Source organism: Strix uralensis, chromosome 26 (assembly GCF_047716275.1).
Source record: "Strix uralensis isolate ZFMK-TIS-50842 chromosome 26, bStrUra1, whole genome shotgun sequence".
Lineage (NCBI taxonomy): Eukaryota > Metazoa > Chordata > Aves > Strigiformes > Strigidae > Strix > Strix uralensis.
Window position 1 is genome coordinate 392,619 of NC_133997.1, and position 14,185 is coordinate 406,803.

Here is a 14,185-nt window from a genome sequence, read left to right on the forward strand (position 1 = left end):
TCAGCCTCTGCTGCTTGTACTCCACAGCCCGGTCATGCGTTCGCAAGCTTCACCCATTAATCTGTCAACTATTTCTCCTGCACAGAGTATTCCCCACACGGGCAGCTTACTACTGGTGAAGAGCAGTGCTGTTCCACTGCTTCTGCTACTTTAGTAAATATTTAGGACCCGGTGATGCAATATTAAAACAAAATTTGGGCAAACTAATTCCTAGTCATGCTTCCAGTCTCATTTTATTTTTCTGGAAAGTACACAACAACCAATTCACAACAGGAGGATTATTTCGCTTTCTAAGCCCGCTTGGGAGTTCAGAAGGAAGACCACCAACCATCATTCTTTTTGCAGTATTTAACAGAGTAAGATGTCAGGATCCTTCATCTACACTCAGATGTGAAAATGCTCCTTGGATCAACACCTTGAATTGGACAATACTTGCCTGCAATTTTTATTTCTTTTATGTGGATATAAAATTTAACCTAGGTCAAAACAGCAGGTACAGCTCGCTCCCTCTCCTTTGAGTTCCTCTGCTGCCACCCGTTCGGACTGCAACAGAAGATCGCTAAGTCCTCGTACTAGTGATAGGTGTTGGGCTTTCCCACAGCGTTTGGCCCTGCATTAGATATTCCAGATTATCTTTAACAACAGGTTGCGGGTACAGACACGGCATCAACTGCTTAAGGCACAGCACTGGCAATCAAAGACCCTGTGGGGAAAACACGACTCCAGTTCTCCTGTTAAAAAGTTCCTTCTGGTCTCCACAATATTTCTGAACTGAGCAAGGATAGAATAAATTTTCAAATATCTTCAGTCAGTTCTACTATATATAGCATTAAAAAAAAAAAAAGTCAGGAGAGGACAGAGCAGAAAAAACACTGTCGCGGCAGCAGCTAAACACCACACAGCTGTTCGCTCACTACCCCCGCCCCAGAGGGACGGGGGAGAGAACTGGGGAAAAAAAAAAGTAAAACTTGTGGGTTGAGATGAAGACTAATAGGACACAAAGGGAAAATAACGACAATGATGATAATAATAAATAATGACAAAAGAATATACCAAACGAAGCGATGCACAACGGAAATGCTCAACACCGGCCGACCGGCGCCCAGCCAGCTCCCGAGCAGCGGCCCCCGGCCGACAGTCCCCCAGTTCATACACTGGGAATGACGCCGCATGGCCTGGGACATCCCCCTGGCCAGTCTGGGTCGGCTCCTCCCAGGTCCCTGAGCCCGCAGCCTGCTCGCTGGCAGGGCACTCCGAAATGCTGAAGAGTCCCTGACCACCGCTCAGCAGCAACCGAAACATCGGTCTGTCACCAACATCCTTCCCAGCCTAAACCCAAAGGCAGCGCGGTACCGGCTACCGGGAGAAAACCAACTCTACCCCAGCCGAAACTGGGACAGACACACACGAGGAATCTTTCAGGCGGGTTCCTGTCTGGGCTCTGTGCACACCAGCGTGAAGTTTAACAGAGCATCCTCCACTGATACCCACCAACTGCTTCCCCCTGATCACAGCCATGTGCACGTTTTTGAGAGAACCGTCATCATCCTCAAATACTTCCGCTGACCATAAAGCACAGTTCACATGCGTCCACTCGTTCTGGCCAATGTAGAGAAGCCGTCCAGCGTCCTGAAGGAGGGAAGGAAACATCCTTTTCAAAGGTTCCACCAGACGCAACAAGGCGCCGAACGCATCCAGCCCACCCGCAGCAGCAAAGCCAGAGCACGGCCTCAGCCAGCCGCTGTCACCGTGGGCGCACGGCGGATACTCACGTTAGCGCTGTCGTCGCCGTACTTCAGGCACAACGCGCACTGCCTGTTGTCTTCCACATCTGGAGGGGGGTTAAGTTCAGGACTATCCTCTCTGCTTCTGTCAGAGCCTGATCATAAAGAGAGAGAATGCTGTTTATTCTTGAAAGTCAGGGAGGCAGAGATTCACCCGGAAAGACCATCAGTAAGAGAACAGGGCAGCAGAGCCCAGCAGCAGCCAGGAGTGTTCAGCTTGTAAGGGAAGGAGCAGCACCCGCCAGTCTCTAGGCAGCCCTTGCTCTGGGGGAAAAGGGGTGGGGGAAAACGTCCCTCTGGGCCCAAGCTCAGCTCAGAAACAGCGCAGACATAACAGCCTCTGCACCATTTCAGGCCACAGAGGTCTCCAAAATTCTCCAGCCACGTACAGAACTAACACTGCCCTCTTTACTGCCAGGAGGTTTGGAATGAAGCCCTCAGGGTTTGGGACCAATAGTGCCGCAATCTGGTTTCTTACTAGAGATAGGTGGTGTAGGAGGATGTAGAGGAGTTGGTGAATCCGGCTCCCCAGGCCCTTTGGGTTTTGGAGCTGGAATGATTTTCTTCATCAGAGGGGGTTGTTCGGTGCGGTTGTTCTCTTCACGCTCCTGCCACTGAGCATAATTATGGTCAAGCGAAGGGGGCAGCACCGCGTTCGGCAACATACCACTGCTGAAATGCAACAAGGAGTCCGTGGTCAGACCCGACTGCACCAGAGCAGCTGGTGCCCTCTCCAGCAGCACTGCTGGCACTCGGGACGCAGGAACACGCCTTCCGCTACTTACAGCCCCCACACGCCCCCCACAAAGGCCACGACCCGTCACTCACACGATACGGTTTGAGATGTGGCTGTTTCTTTGGAGGGTAACGGATGCAGAAGGGCCACACCAAATGGGGGTGAGGAGGAAGAGGGGGAAGGAAGGACAGAACTGAGTATACAGAGTTCTAAACAAGGTTTTCAGTTACTCTGCTTTAGAACAAGGAAGTGTACACAAAACCTGGGAATGGGATTATTGTTTAACTTAAAAAAAAAGAAAAAAGGAAAAAAAAAAAAAAAGAAAACCAGAAAACTCAGCCCCACAAACAGGCTTTCTTGATACTTTTTGCTTGGACAGCTGGCAAACCACAGGGTGCCGCAGTTGGACACAGAACAATTACTTACTTGCTTGTTACTTTATTTGGCTCCCAAAATCTGGACTTTTTTACACTGAACCATGGAAAAACACGCTCCATTTGCTGAAGAAAAACAACACTCCATTAGAAATGTTATACAACGTACCCAAAAATTCAAAGACATTCAGCCAAGACCTACTGTAAATGCACAACTAGTAAGATTTCATTAACATCAACAACTCTGACAACGTATTATTTTATTCCTGGAAATACTCAAGCAACGGTGAACGCGACGGGCTCGTTGGGTTCCAACAGCAACAAGCAGTGGTACGATACCAAGCAGATTTCAAAATAACTGTAGTCCAGCTCACCCGAATAAAGAAGGACTTGACCATGCTATTGGCCTTCTTAACCTCTGGCTGCCCTCCGTCGGAGTTAATGGCTGCTTGAATTATCTTCACGATATCATCGCTAAAATCCAACTGTAAGAAAGCCCCAAAATTTCACATTAACGGGATTGTCTCTTGTACAGCTACACCACCCACTAATTCTTTAAGGCATCAATTGAGCACCCAGATGACTACAAGACTGACCCTGAGCATCGACTTACAAGCAGAAAAAGAATTTGCCTGTAAAGAACCAAGCAGCCCCGCGCATTTGCAAACCGGCTGGCAGAGCTGCCGCAGCCGTAACTCCCCCTTCTACCGGGAGCTGACTGCTGACCGACTCTACATCGGCTAAGCCAGCAGCCTCGCAAGGATCGGGCCAAAAGCTGGCGACAGCGCGTCTGCCTGGCACTTTGCGAGGTGCAGTCTCCCTCAGGATCACAGGCTCTGCAGGGGGAAAAAGAGGAAAAGGCAAAGAAAACACCAAGAGAACAGACTCGGCGGAGGTCAGCGTTTTGCGTGAAGGACCCCTGCAGAAGTCATCCCTCCACACAGGAACGATCGTTTCCAGGTAACTATCCCCAGCGTTACCCAGCCAGGCCTTCAGCTGGAATCTGCAGAGGAAGGACGACCTGTCCTGTTCCCAGCAAGGGGTTTTACACAAGGGCCGCTGCTGGTTAAAGGGCGCCACACAACAGCATAAATTACATGTCTTTGGGCCAACATTAACACGAGTGCCAGCCAGAATTATTTTTAGCAGCACGTTAACCTGTTTCCCTGTTCATAAAGAAAAGGCTTAAGCACACTCAGTTATAAACACCACGGGTCACAAAGCAACTCAGAGGATCTATTATCAGAGCAGAACACTGAAACTTTGACATACCACGGAAGTGTAACCTCCTTGATCCATTTTTCTTTTCACTCCTTCCAGATCCAGCGGTTGCTGCTCCTCCTGTTTACTCACTTCTGTTAGGACAGGAGGATCGGGACCTTCAGGAGAGCTTCTGGAGGGGATGCTCTCTTCCGTCTCGGGATTTAAATCAGGCGGTTTTGCTGCCTGTTAACATCAGCAACCAGACAGAGGAACATTTGCTATTGAAGCGTGGCTGCTACTCGTCATATACTGCCATGCACATTTATTGGCCCAGAGATTCTTGCTAACATGCAAGAAAGGAGACTCAGGTTCTGAATTCCTGCCCAAAATGCAGGGACAAAAATGAAGAGATCTTCACCAGTTTCCACTGCTGAGCGGTAAGGAACACAGCAGAGCAGGCCCATCGCTATAAAGATCAAGCTCATTTTTCAGAAGTCTTATTTCTGAATACATATTTCAAGGCTAAGGTCCTGTTCTTCTGTCAAAAAAGCACCTTCACAGAGCTAAATCCCCCCATTCCTTGAAGAACTTTGCCCTACTTTTTCTTTTAGCGTCACAAGTCGTATCATAGATACCCACTTCTTTGTTTCCACAGGAATGAACGGAAGAACAAAACCAAAAATCACAGCACGTGTTGTTCTAAGCATGACAAAGACGCAGCAACACCAGAACTCAACCGAACGCCAGGCAACGCTGCAAGCCAGAACACGTTAACGGGACGCCAGGCCCCGGCTCACCTGTCGGTACCGCAGCAGGTGGCTGGTGGTTCTGGAGTTCAGCAGGGCTGTTAAAACCTGCTTCAAGGAAACCTGCAGCTCCTTCTCCAGTGCCAGACGCCACTCTGCAGGATGCTGCTCCGTGCAGTTAATGCAGGTGTAGGCTACACTCTCAGGCAAGTTAGAGAGTATCTCATACATTTCATCTGGAGACAAAAAAAAAAAGAAGTAACAAACTACTCTGCACTTCCTCACTGAAACACTCTTCTCGTAACAAAAGCGCCTGGTGCAACTAACGGAACGATGCTGCATTTGAGGCCAGTCCTAGGCCTTCAGGGCGTCCCTGATATTAGCACTGGGTCACCTGTGGCCATTCTACAGGTATTCTGGAGGTAGGTCACAACAGGTGAGGGTGTTAACATAACACTCCAGTAGAAAGGTCCAAAACTGGCTTGCTTTGGTCTGCCTGCTGCCCCACGTTCCTCAGTACCGAGGAGGCGATAGGATCTGCCTTACCAGAAAGGTTTTCACATTTGGAGTGGACCCAGCGGTCGCATTTCCCACACTGCATCATCTTGCTCTCATAGTCGTCATCATCATAGCATTTGTCACAGAGAGGACAGAAATTTCCTGCAGACAAGACGGGATTTTTAACAGAAGTTCAGCTGCCGCACACACCTCAAAGGCCAGGTGGTTACTTACTGGTGTGCTAAGAAAGCAGCTCTCAAACCGCGCCCCCCCGCAAGCTGCCACTACGGTTACATCTACTCTTACCCTGCTGCCAAAGAGACAACCTGCCTGGAAGACCACTCTAGAATTGCATTTCTGGGCACCCATTTTTTGGGGGAGGTGAGATGAACGAAATACTCCATTGAACTAGCTTTAATGAGTAAAACAAAAGGACAAAGATGACCTACAGGCAAGCAGTCAGGTGGAGCAGGCAAGGTTTTCTATCTGACATTTTTCCCCCAGAGTGCCCCTCCTAGATACAAACGCGTCACGTACGGTAACCAACGCGAGAAGGAACGACCACTTTACAATAGGAATTTTGTGGCTTTTAAGTCAGGATTCCTTTAAAATGTCTTTTTGTCAGCTGCTACTTGAAACCCTGGGCCAACGGGCGCGTAACAATCGCTTTACATGGCACAGTGTCTAAACTCTGGAAGGCTCAAACTCTGCGGACCATAAAACAGCGGCGATTTCTGTTTGCCACTGTAACCTCTGAGGCCCCAGCTCTGCTGCAGAAACGACTACGTGGGCTTTCACGCTTGACCCTGACAGCAGCTCTTGCTCCCGCTCGCGCCGTGATGAGCCCACCCGCCCTGCGGGCCCTCTGCTCACTCTACGCTGACGCTGCCTAATCCAAACCCGAGCATCTGAAGAGGCTCCTGCTGGGAAGAACCACAACTTTATGTACCTTTAGCGAAGAGTTTGGCACAATCATGACACAGCGAGAAGTCATGCGACCACTGTGCATCCCAGCCTTTGCCTGGCGTTGTTGATCCACAGCTCTTGCAGCGAACGCATTTGGTACATATCTGGAAAAGGAACGTGTTTGGCAAGAGTTATTGGCTTTCAGCCAGCGGTTTCTGTGCCGTAGTCCTAACCATACATTTCATAGTTTTTAGTATTTAATGACTGCAGAAAGCTTATACAACAGAATGAGGAGTTTCAAATAGCAAAATTTTCACTAAAAAGATAAGAGCTCCCTCTCTTTATGGTAAAATGGTGATAATGTGACAAGAAAAAAGAATGAAAATAAACCACAGCATAGTTGTGTCCTTACTCTGAAGGAAACATCACCCTTCCCTTTGCATAAAACAACAGCATATATAGTTGTGGCATTTCTTCTGATCTAAAATATGACGTCTTACTTTAACAGTTTACCAACTCTGAGGGTATTGCAGTAGAAAACACCTAAAAACTATTAGTACCAAATATGCTACAGGGAAATCTTTCGTGCTTGTTTAGAACAAGAAACAGGAAGACACAAAATAGTGCGTTAAACCAAATTGTCTCTCAACACCAATATCGACTGGTAAGTCTGTTAACAAAGGAAATGCTTCTGTTCTGAAGAGCTTCTTTCGTGTTCTGGGACTACGATCAGAAGAATTAATACAACTAAAGAAAGGTGTCACCCCTTTAAAATCCTGCTTGTTCAGAACCTTATCAAGAACCCACCTCATTATTTATTTCCCAATGTACCTTCCAAGGCAATGGGCACCCTCCCTTAGAAGGCTTCAGAGCAAGTAAACGACAGAGCTCTGGCCTGTGGTGTTACGACCAGTCAAGCAGCAAATTGCCCACAAAAGAAATCAAAATCCCTCACCCAAACTTTCTTTTTCTTGGTGGGTTTGGTTGGGTAGTTTGGGCCCAGGCACTCAGGGTGATAGCTGTTTCGGCACTTGTTACACTCCAGCAACTGCTACAAGAACAAGGGGAAAAAGCATTGGAACAGAGACCCTCCGAGGGGACGCGAAGCCCTGGCCGGTTTGGGTTTAGGTCGGGTCCCCCATTTGGGGCAAGGGGAAGCACCGTGAGTGGTGTTCTCCCCCGTGCAGGGCAGCGCTGGTGCCGCGGCCCGGGGCCTCCCCGCTGCCGGGGCACCGGAGGGAGGCGGGGAGCGCGGCGGGGAGCCCGGCGGTGGCGGTACCTTGGTGGCCTGGTGCTGTCTCCCACAGACGTGGCAGAACTTGCAGCGGCGGCAGCACCAGTTCTCCAGCTGGTCCTCCAGGGGCCGCTCGCTCTCCTCCAAGCAGAACTTGTGGAAGGGCTCACAGCAGACCTGACAGTACACGAACTGCAAGGGGGGAGAGCGGGGTTTTAGCGACTCAGAAGCTGCACCGCAGTCCCGAACAAGCCCCCTCATGCTCCAAACTACTTTGAATTCCACTTTACGGCCAACAGAACAGGGGTTTCTACTGGCGTAACTGTGTGCGTACTTCAGAGAACCCAGAGCCGTGCCCACCTACCCCAACTAGGCATCTGGCAGCACGCAGGTACCCGTTATCTGCCTGCTCTGAGCACTGGCAGAGGCCCACAGGGCTCCCCAGCATCTCCCTCCTGCGCGGGAACACAAGCCACCTGCACCGGGAGAAACGCTCAGTGCAGAAGGGACACGCGAAGCCAAGAGAGACACCTCTGCCTCCACTCAGCTCCGGTGGCCGTGTGAAAGCTCCCCCGGTCACGCTAGAAAAGGGACCGTCCTCAGGGCACAAGCACCGCGGGCGCACAGCGAGCAGAAGGCTCGTTTGGCCCCTTGAGCAACCTGAGTGAGAAGGGGACGGCGCCGTGCCCCAGTGGACCTGCACAGTCCTCGAGCGAACCGATGTCCGTGCGTGGGACTGAACCCCCTCTTCCCCAGCACTGCTTGCTCCTCACGGCCAAGCCTTTTCTAGAGTGCCAGCATCACCGTCCCGGGACAGCTGCTCTGAGGGCGTTGACAAAACACCTATCTATACCCAGAAAATGCATTTAGCATATCTTAAGCCCGAATCCAGCTCTTTATGCAGCCCCAGATTCTTCCCAGCCACGTTTCAGGAAGGGTTTGCAGCTCTCAGCAGATACAGACGTACCTGGGAAAGTCAGCGCTGCCTAAAGCCCTTTAACGTTACCAGGCAGCCCTTCTTATTTTGAGTTAAAAGAAAGCAAAGCCCCTGCTTGACAGCAGATGAGGGATTCCAAATTAAGGGGAGATGCGGGTGCTCTCCTAGGCACTATCCTTTATGTCTAACACAGTTCACCTCCAAGTAAGCACCGCAGAAGTTTCCAAACTGATTTTAAAGACCTTGCGTTTCAGTATCTTGGGACAAATTTTAGCAAGGACAGATTTACAGGTATTATTTTAATTTCTCCGGGATTAAGGTCACAATAGCGTTTAGTTATTTACTTCTGTAACAACGCGGTGCTGTAACTAAGTCATCAACAGCAGAACATAATGCTTTACCTCCACATGTCCACTGCTGGCACAGAGAAAACAGACCACCCTGGGAGTAATAGGTACCGAGGTGACGATGCCTAACCCACCCATCTCCCAAACATTCTCCACTTCACAGTCCTCCTGAAAGTACAAAAGGATACGTCACCATGCAGAATAAGGCAACACAACATCAGTACAAAGTGCTCACACTGACTGCGGCTTTACGGAGTCTGTGCCTGCGATTACGTGGGCTCAAACTGCGACTTCTGCCTCGGTCTACGTTATAGCCTCTACGGAACAGCCACATCTCAGCGCTGTTCCGGCCAAGAGGGCTCAACAACACGCTCGCCTTCCTTCTACGGAAAGCAAGCCTAAGGAACGAGACAAAGGTCTTCATGATTGCGCAATTATTACTAAAAGTGAAATTTCAGAAGAATCGTACTTTATTAAAGCTCCATATTTGTATAAAACACTCGTCAGATCTCACTATAATCTCCAGTATTGACACTTATAGATGGACTGAAAAATTATTAGGAAAATATTAATTTTTATTATTTCCACACTGTTGTTCAAAAAAGTACATGATTTATCATTTTAAAACCCCGGATATACCCCAGATGTTGTAAATGACAGGTTACTAACATTTTCCCCAAATCTTGTTGGCTCAAGTTGTGGTAAGGTTTTATAGTTCCATCTTAATGGAATAATTCTTCATAAACCTCAAATTCTTGCTCATCCTCACACATTGACAGTTAAGGTTTTAAAGCTTTAAGTGTCTCTTCATCCAGTACTCTAATTATAAGAAAAAAAAGGCATAACAAGCTTCTAAAAATCAACCGAGTGACTTCTCATGAAGGCTCCTATTTGCAGCTCTCTCTGAACGGCACCAGACCCCCAAGCTCAGAAGTCACTGCCAGCACTCTCCAGGGACTCTAGTTCCAGTATCTAGAGCCAGGCAACATTCAAATACTTAAAACATTTTGTCCTCTACCTTGAAATCCACCCGGATTCTGTGGACTCCATCTGTAGGTGGCTTTTGCTTGGAACTGCTTCCGTTAGTCAGAGTGCTGAGCAAATTCAGCGTGCTGCTCTCTGGCTTGCTTATAGGAGGGGGCTTTTCCTGGTCAAGTAAAGGAGCCTGCGTTAATCCCAACCCCAAACGTTAACGCTTACCAGTAATTATATTAAACGCACAGACAAAACCCCCACGCCACCACAGAATTAACGAGTGTGTAGAAGCTGCAAGACAGTAACCGTTCTGCAAACCACTGCTTAAGAGCGCTCCGCACGCAATTAACGTTTCTAATTCCATTTGCTGCATTTTCCTCTAACGTCACGTGGTTCTCTCTCATCACAACGCTGGTTTTGATTTTGCTGCAGTGGGGCAACTCTGGGTGCAATTAGTCCCTGTGCACTTCTCTCTCAGATTTAAATAAGACAATTATTATTATTTTTTTTTCTCCCCATAATGGAGTTGTTTCTGAGATGAAGGTAGTTCCATTTTTGGTGGAAAAGCCAGCTTCCACCCCACAACACACAAGTCTCAGAGCACAAGTTAACATCTGAACCAACTCTCAGGCATATGCCAGGTACTTTGGTAGCCACACACTGCCACAGGGGAAAACCTAACATCTTTACATACAACAAAAAAAATATTTGCAAAAGGATTAAGTAATACAGTTCTACTTTCTAGACAGACAGAAGTTCCAGGTTCTTGAAATTTACTGACTGTGTACAAAAAACAGTATTCACCTTTTCTTTTGGTTTCTGTTTCACAGGGAAAGTTGGACGGGGAGCAATTTTTTTCTGTTTGCTTTGTTCTGTGCCTAGGAAGGGGGGAAAAATTATGAGTATTTCAAGTAACTAACAGACACCTGCAGAGAAGAAATGGAAAAAAAATCAGCTGGGTAACGTGTGATGAATTTTAGACTAGAATTTTTCCAGCCTCTTCTGTGACTGCACCTCACCAACCACGACTTGAGCAGTCTCCTGGAGGCATGACCAGGAGAGTCTGCTCTGCTGAAAATCGGAAGCGTTCTGGGTGCAAAGCCACAGAAGTCCCGGAGCTGCCTCGCTGGCCACTGCTCGTGCTGTTCTGTACTACGTGCAAGAGCAGACTACGGTTTAGTAGTAAAAGATTGCATCCTTCTCGTCGCCCATTCAGACTGCGAACAGCCGACAGACTTAACAATATTGAAAATATACTTCAAGACTGCCAAGACTACGTGACTGAAAGTCACAATAAAGATGGCCGTCTTTCTCCCCGTCCCAACATACACTGTAGTTCAGTAAAAAGGAAGCCAGTTCTACGCAAAATTTCCAGAATAACCTGCTGTAACTTCACCAGATCAAAAAGCATTTATGCGTTTTAAAATCCAACAGCTTTTAGCGGCACTAATACTGTTACTTAATGTGACTCAAGCATATTGAGGATAAACAGTCCCATTTACCTATTTCTGGCTGGGGAGTCTGCTTTTTCTTAGGCTCAGAAGTGGTAAGTTTAGGTGCTTCTTTTTTCAAAGGTCCTGAGCTCGGTGGCTGAGGAGGAGGGGGCTGCGCTGGCTGGGACGTCTGCTTGCCAGTCTTTCTGGTACCAGAGGCAGGGACCTGTTTGGGCTCCGACACCGGAACGGAGGAATTCCCATCCTCATGCTTTTCCTCAGCGGGCTTACGGGCAGGCTCACTGCTCTTCTTCACGGCGTTGTCTTCTCTTGATACCACAGTCTGAGGAGTTTGCTTCTGTCCAGAGTCCAACTGGTTCTTTCCAGAATGGCTTTCTTTCTTTTCATTTGTCTTTGACTTCTTCTCTTTCTTTTTTGCAGCTAGGAAGAAGAAGCATCAATAAAGCAACACAGACAAAACGGTGTGACGTCAAACGATTTGCTGCTTTTTTACAACAAGGAAACAAGATGCTTTGATGCCACGATTTTGTCATTCCGTCACACAAAAGACAAAACAGTACTCAAAAAAAATAAAGTATTTTGTCGGTAAAATTAACACGGGTGGCTCACGTCACAATCTGTGTTCTAATACCTCAGACCTCTATTCTGACAGAGCAGGAGGCAAACCCCTTCTGTAGTAAAGCAGGTTCAGAGCTTAGCTGTGCAAAGGAGAAATCAGACTTTGTGTGGCGCAGTTCAGGGAGCTGGGGGCAGCCCCCCGAGCGCTGTCACGCCAGCGCGCAGCCCTCCAGAGGCCCAGCCGAGAAGACAGAGGCTTAATTTTAGCCTGATGTCAGAGAGAAGGAGGCTCCAACAGACTCAGGAGTCCCCGTGTCACTCAGGAGCAGGCAAACCTCTGAGAAATGCTTCCTCCGAGGGGCAGAGGGGAGACTGAGCGGCCATCAGCAGCAGCCCCCTCCCAATGGCAGGAAAAACGGCAAGTCTGGTGCTGAAAGAGGCAGCGGCTGCTCGGGGCACTGACACTGCCTCTGCTTGCACCTCGCCTGCGACGTTCACCTGGCAGCAGCGGAGCACTCAGGCTCCCTGTCCACATTTGGCTGCAGACTAACCTTCTAGAAGCTCAGTGTAGCCACGACGGCAGCAGAAAAAGCAAAATTTAAGAGATGAAAGTGTCCCTCTTGTGCTATGCTCGTGCCAAGTCTTTGGGCCTACCTTTAGCTTGCTTCTGGAGATACGCTTTTGAAGGCATCCACTGGAGGTTCTGACATTTCCTCATTCTACAAAGAAAGAACAGGTCGAGAAATCAGAAGGAAAATGCAGACACGAAGAGGGCAGCCTGTAAATATTCATCATGAAAAATTGGAAGAAACATTATCAATGCACCTGCTACCTTCCTCCAAGCAATCTTCCCCCCCACACCCGTCCTCCCTTCTTCAGAGGTATGTAAACTTATTTTCCTCTGTATTTTCCTTTTGGTTTTCCACACTCTCAACACAATTCTGAGGTCACTAAAACTGCTTATGTAACAACACTGCTTCACTGTAAACCCCCATCAATTCCATTTCTTAAGATTTGAGAAGCATCAGGATACTTCCAAGAGCTCGAAGAAACCACATCGAACTCTCAGCTGTAGGTTTTACATAACCCAAACTGAGGCCACCTCAGACAAAAATAGCTACTCTTGGCGTGGGATCGGATTCGGTGACCAAGCCTTTTCTTAAGCGTTCAGCTTTATTTCCTATATTTCCCTTATGCACATGATGTCTTCGACAAGTTGGGCTAGGCTTCATTTCTGCCTTCATTCTTGTAGCAGGGCCCGTGGTTTTGAAACCCAGCCCGAGGCCTGGGCAAAGCTGCGAAGAGCGAGACTACTTACAGATTGTAGTCTGCAGAGTGTTTTCACACAGATGAGCACTACCCAGCAATTCTCACAGCTACGCTTTATAAATAGCTTCCATACCACAACAATCTTTATTGGTGCCACTTCAGTTGCTGCCTTTTCAGACAGATTATCTAGTCTGATAAAATCAATTTAATGCAGCAATTGAAAAAAGCAAAAGGTTCAGGCTAAGTGGTATGTATAAAAAATGAGAGGAAAAATCAAGGAAAAGTGCTACTTCTTCAGGACATCCAGAGACATCTTTGTTGTCTCAAGTGTACATACACCAGATAAACATCATCTTGAGAACACAAGCTCTTCCGAAATGCAATTCGGGAGAAGTGCTAAATACTTCTGCATACGTTGCCTTCCTTGCAAACACCCACAGTGCCTGATGAAAGCCACTGGTCTCGCACCAAACGCTTCCCAGCGCTGCGCCAGTTTCGTCAAACCGGGGAGGATAAACCAGAAGTGAACTTGGGGCAAAGAGCTCCTAACAGGCTCCCCTCGAACCTGTGCCTTGACTTTATGCCCGTTTACAATCCCCTGCCGTGCTCCAGCCTCAGCCCAGGGCAAACTCCCTCAAAGCCTGTGCTACAGGGCAGGGCCGCTCTTCCCGCCCTGGAGCGCGGGTGCGCTCACCCCGCGCAGCGCAGGGATTAGTGAACAGATTCTCACACTTACTTGCAGCACTGCTTCTTTATATTGCGCCCGCCAAACTTGGGTTTGTCGAGACAGTTAGTACAGACACCACAGTCCTCTGGAACCTGACAGCCCGAGCACTGCCCACAGCGCCGCGAGCGCCGGCCCTTCTTCACCGGCGGTTCTTGCTGTGCCTTGTTTCTGGTAACCGGCTTAATTGGCTTGATCGGTGGAGCCAGAGGTTCAGCCTCTTCTGAGCCAGCTATCGATGACTTATCTATCAAAAAACATTTCTAACGTGAATTCACTGACATCAAAGAATGTTTCGGGAGTGTCTAATTCACTAATGGAATTTACTCCGTTACGCGTGAGCTCAGCGGCAGAGCCACGCCAGGGCTGCGTGTCAGCGCGTGCGTACGCACCCCTACGTGGACGTGTACATCTCTGTACGTACACGCACCCCTCAGCAG

At 48.5% G+C, this 14,185-nt stretch overlaps 1 protein-coding gene across 1 annotated transcript in view; it reads right to left on the reverse strand.

Moving 5' to 3' along the window:
- KMT2A (lysine methyltransferase 2A) overlaps positions 1-14,185 on the reverse strand; it is a 47,868-nt gene that overhangs the window by 16,582 nt on the left and 17,101 nt on the right. The window contains exons 5-21 of the mRNA XM_074851063.1: positions 13,758-13,992; positions 12,407-12,471; positions 11,243-11,614; positions 10,545-10,618; positions 9,784-9,912; positions 8,820-8,933; positions 7,527-7,673; positions 7,203-7,298; positions 6,291-6,411; positions 5,390-5,503; positions 4,895-5,079; positions 4,167-4,340; positions 3,269-3,379; positions 2,947-3,020; positions 2,263-2,456; positions 1,773-1,879; positions 1,492-1,629 (exon numbers count right to left, since the gene is read on the reverse strand). Coding sequence (XP_074707164.1) covers positions 1,492-1,629; positions 1,773-1,879; positions 2,263-2,456; positions 2,947-3,020; positions 3,269-3,379; positions 4,167-4,340; positions 4,895-5,079; positions 5,390-5,503; positions 6,291-6,411; positions 7,203-7,298; positions 7,527-7,673; positions 8,820-8,933; positions 9,784-9,912; positions 10,545-10,618; positions 11,243-11,614; positions 12,407-12,471; positions 13,758-13,992 — 2,450 coding nt within the window. The remainder of the gene's footprint in view (positions 1-1,491; positions 1,630-1,772; positions 1,880-2,262; positions 2,457-2,946; positions 3,021-3,268; positions 3,380-4,166; positions 4,341-4,894; positions 5,080-5,389; positions 5,504-6,290; positions 6,412-7,202; positions 7,299-7,526; positions 7,674-8,819; positions 8,934-9,783; positions 9,913-10,544; positions 10,619-11,242; positions 11,615-12,406; positions 12,472-13,757; positions 13,993-14,185) is intronic.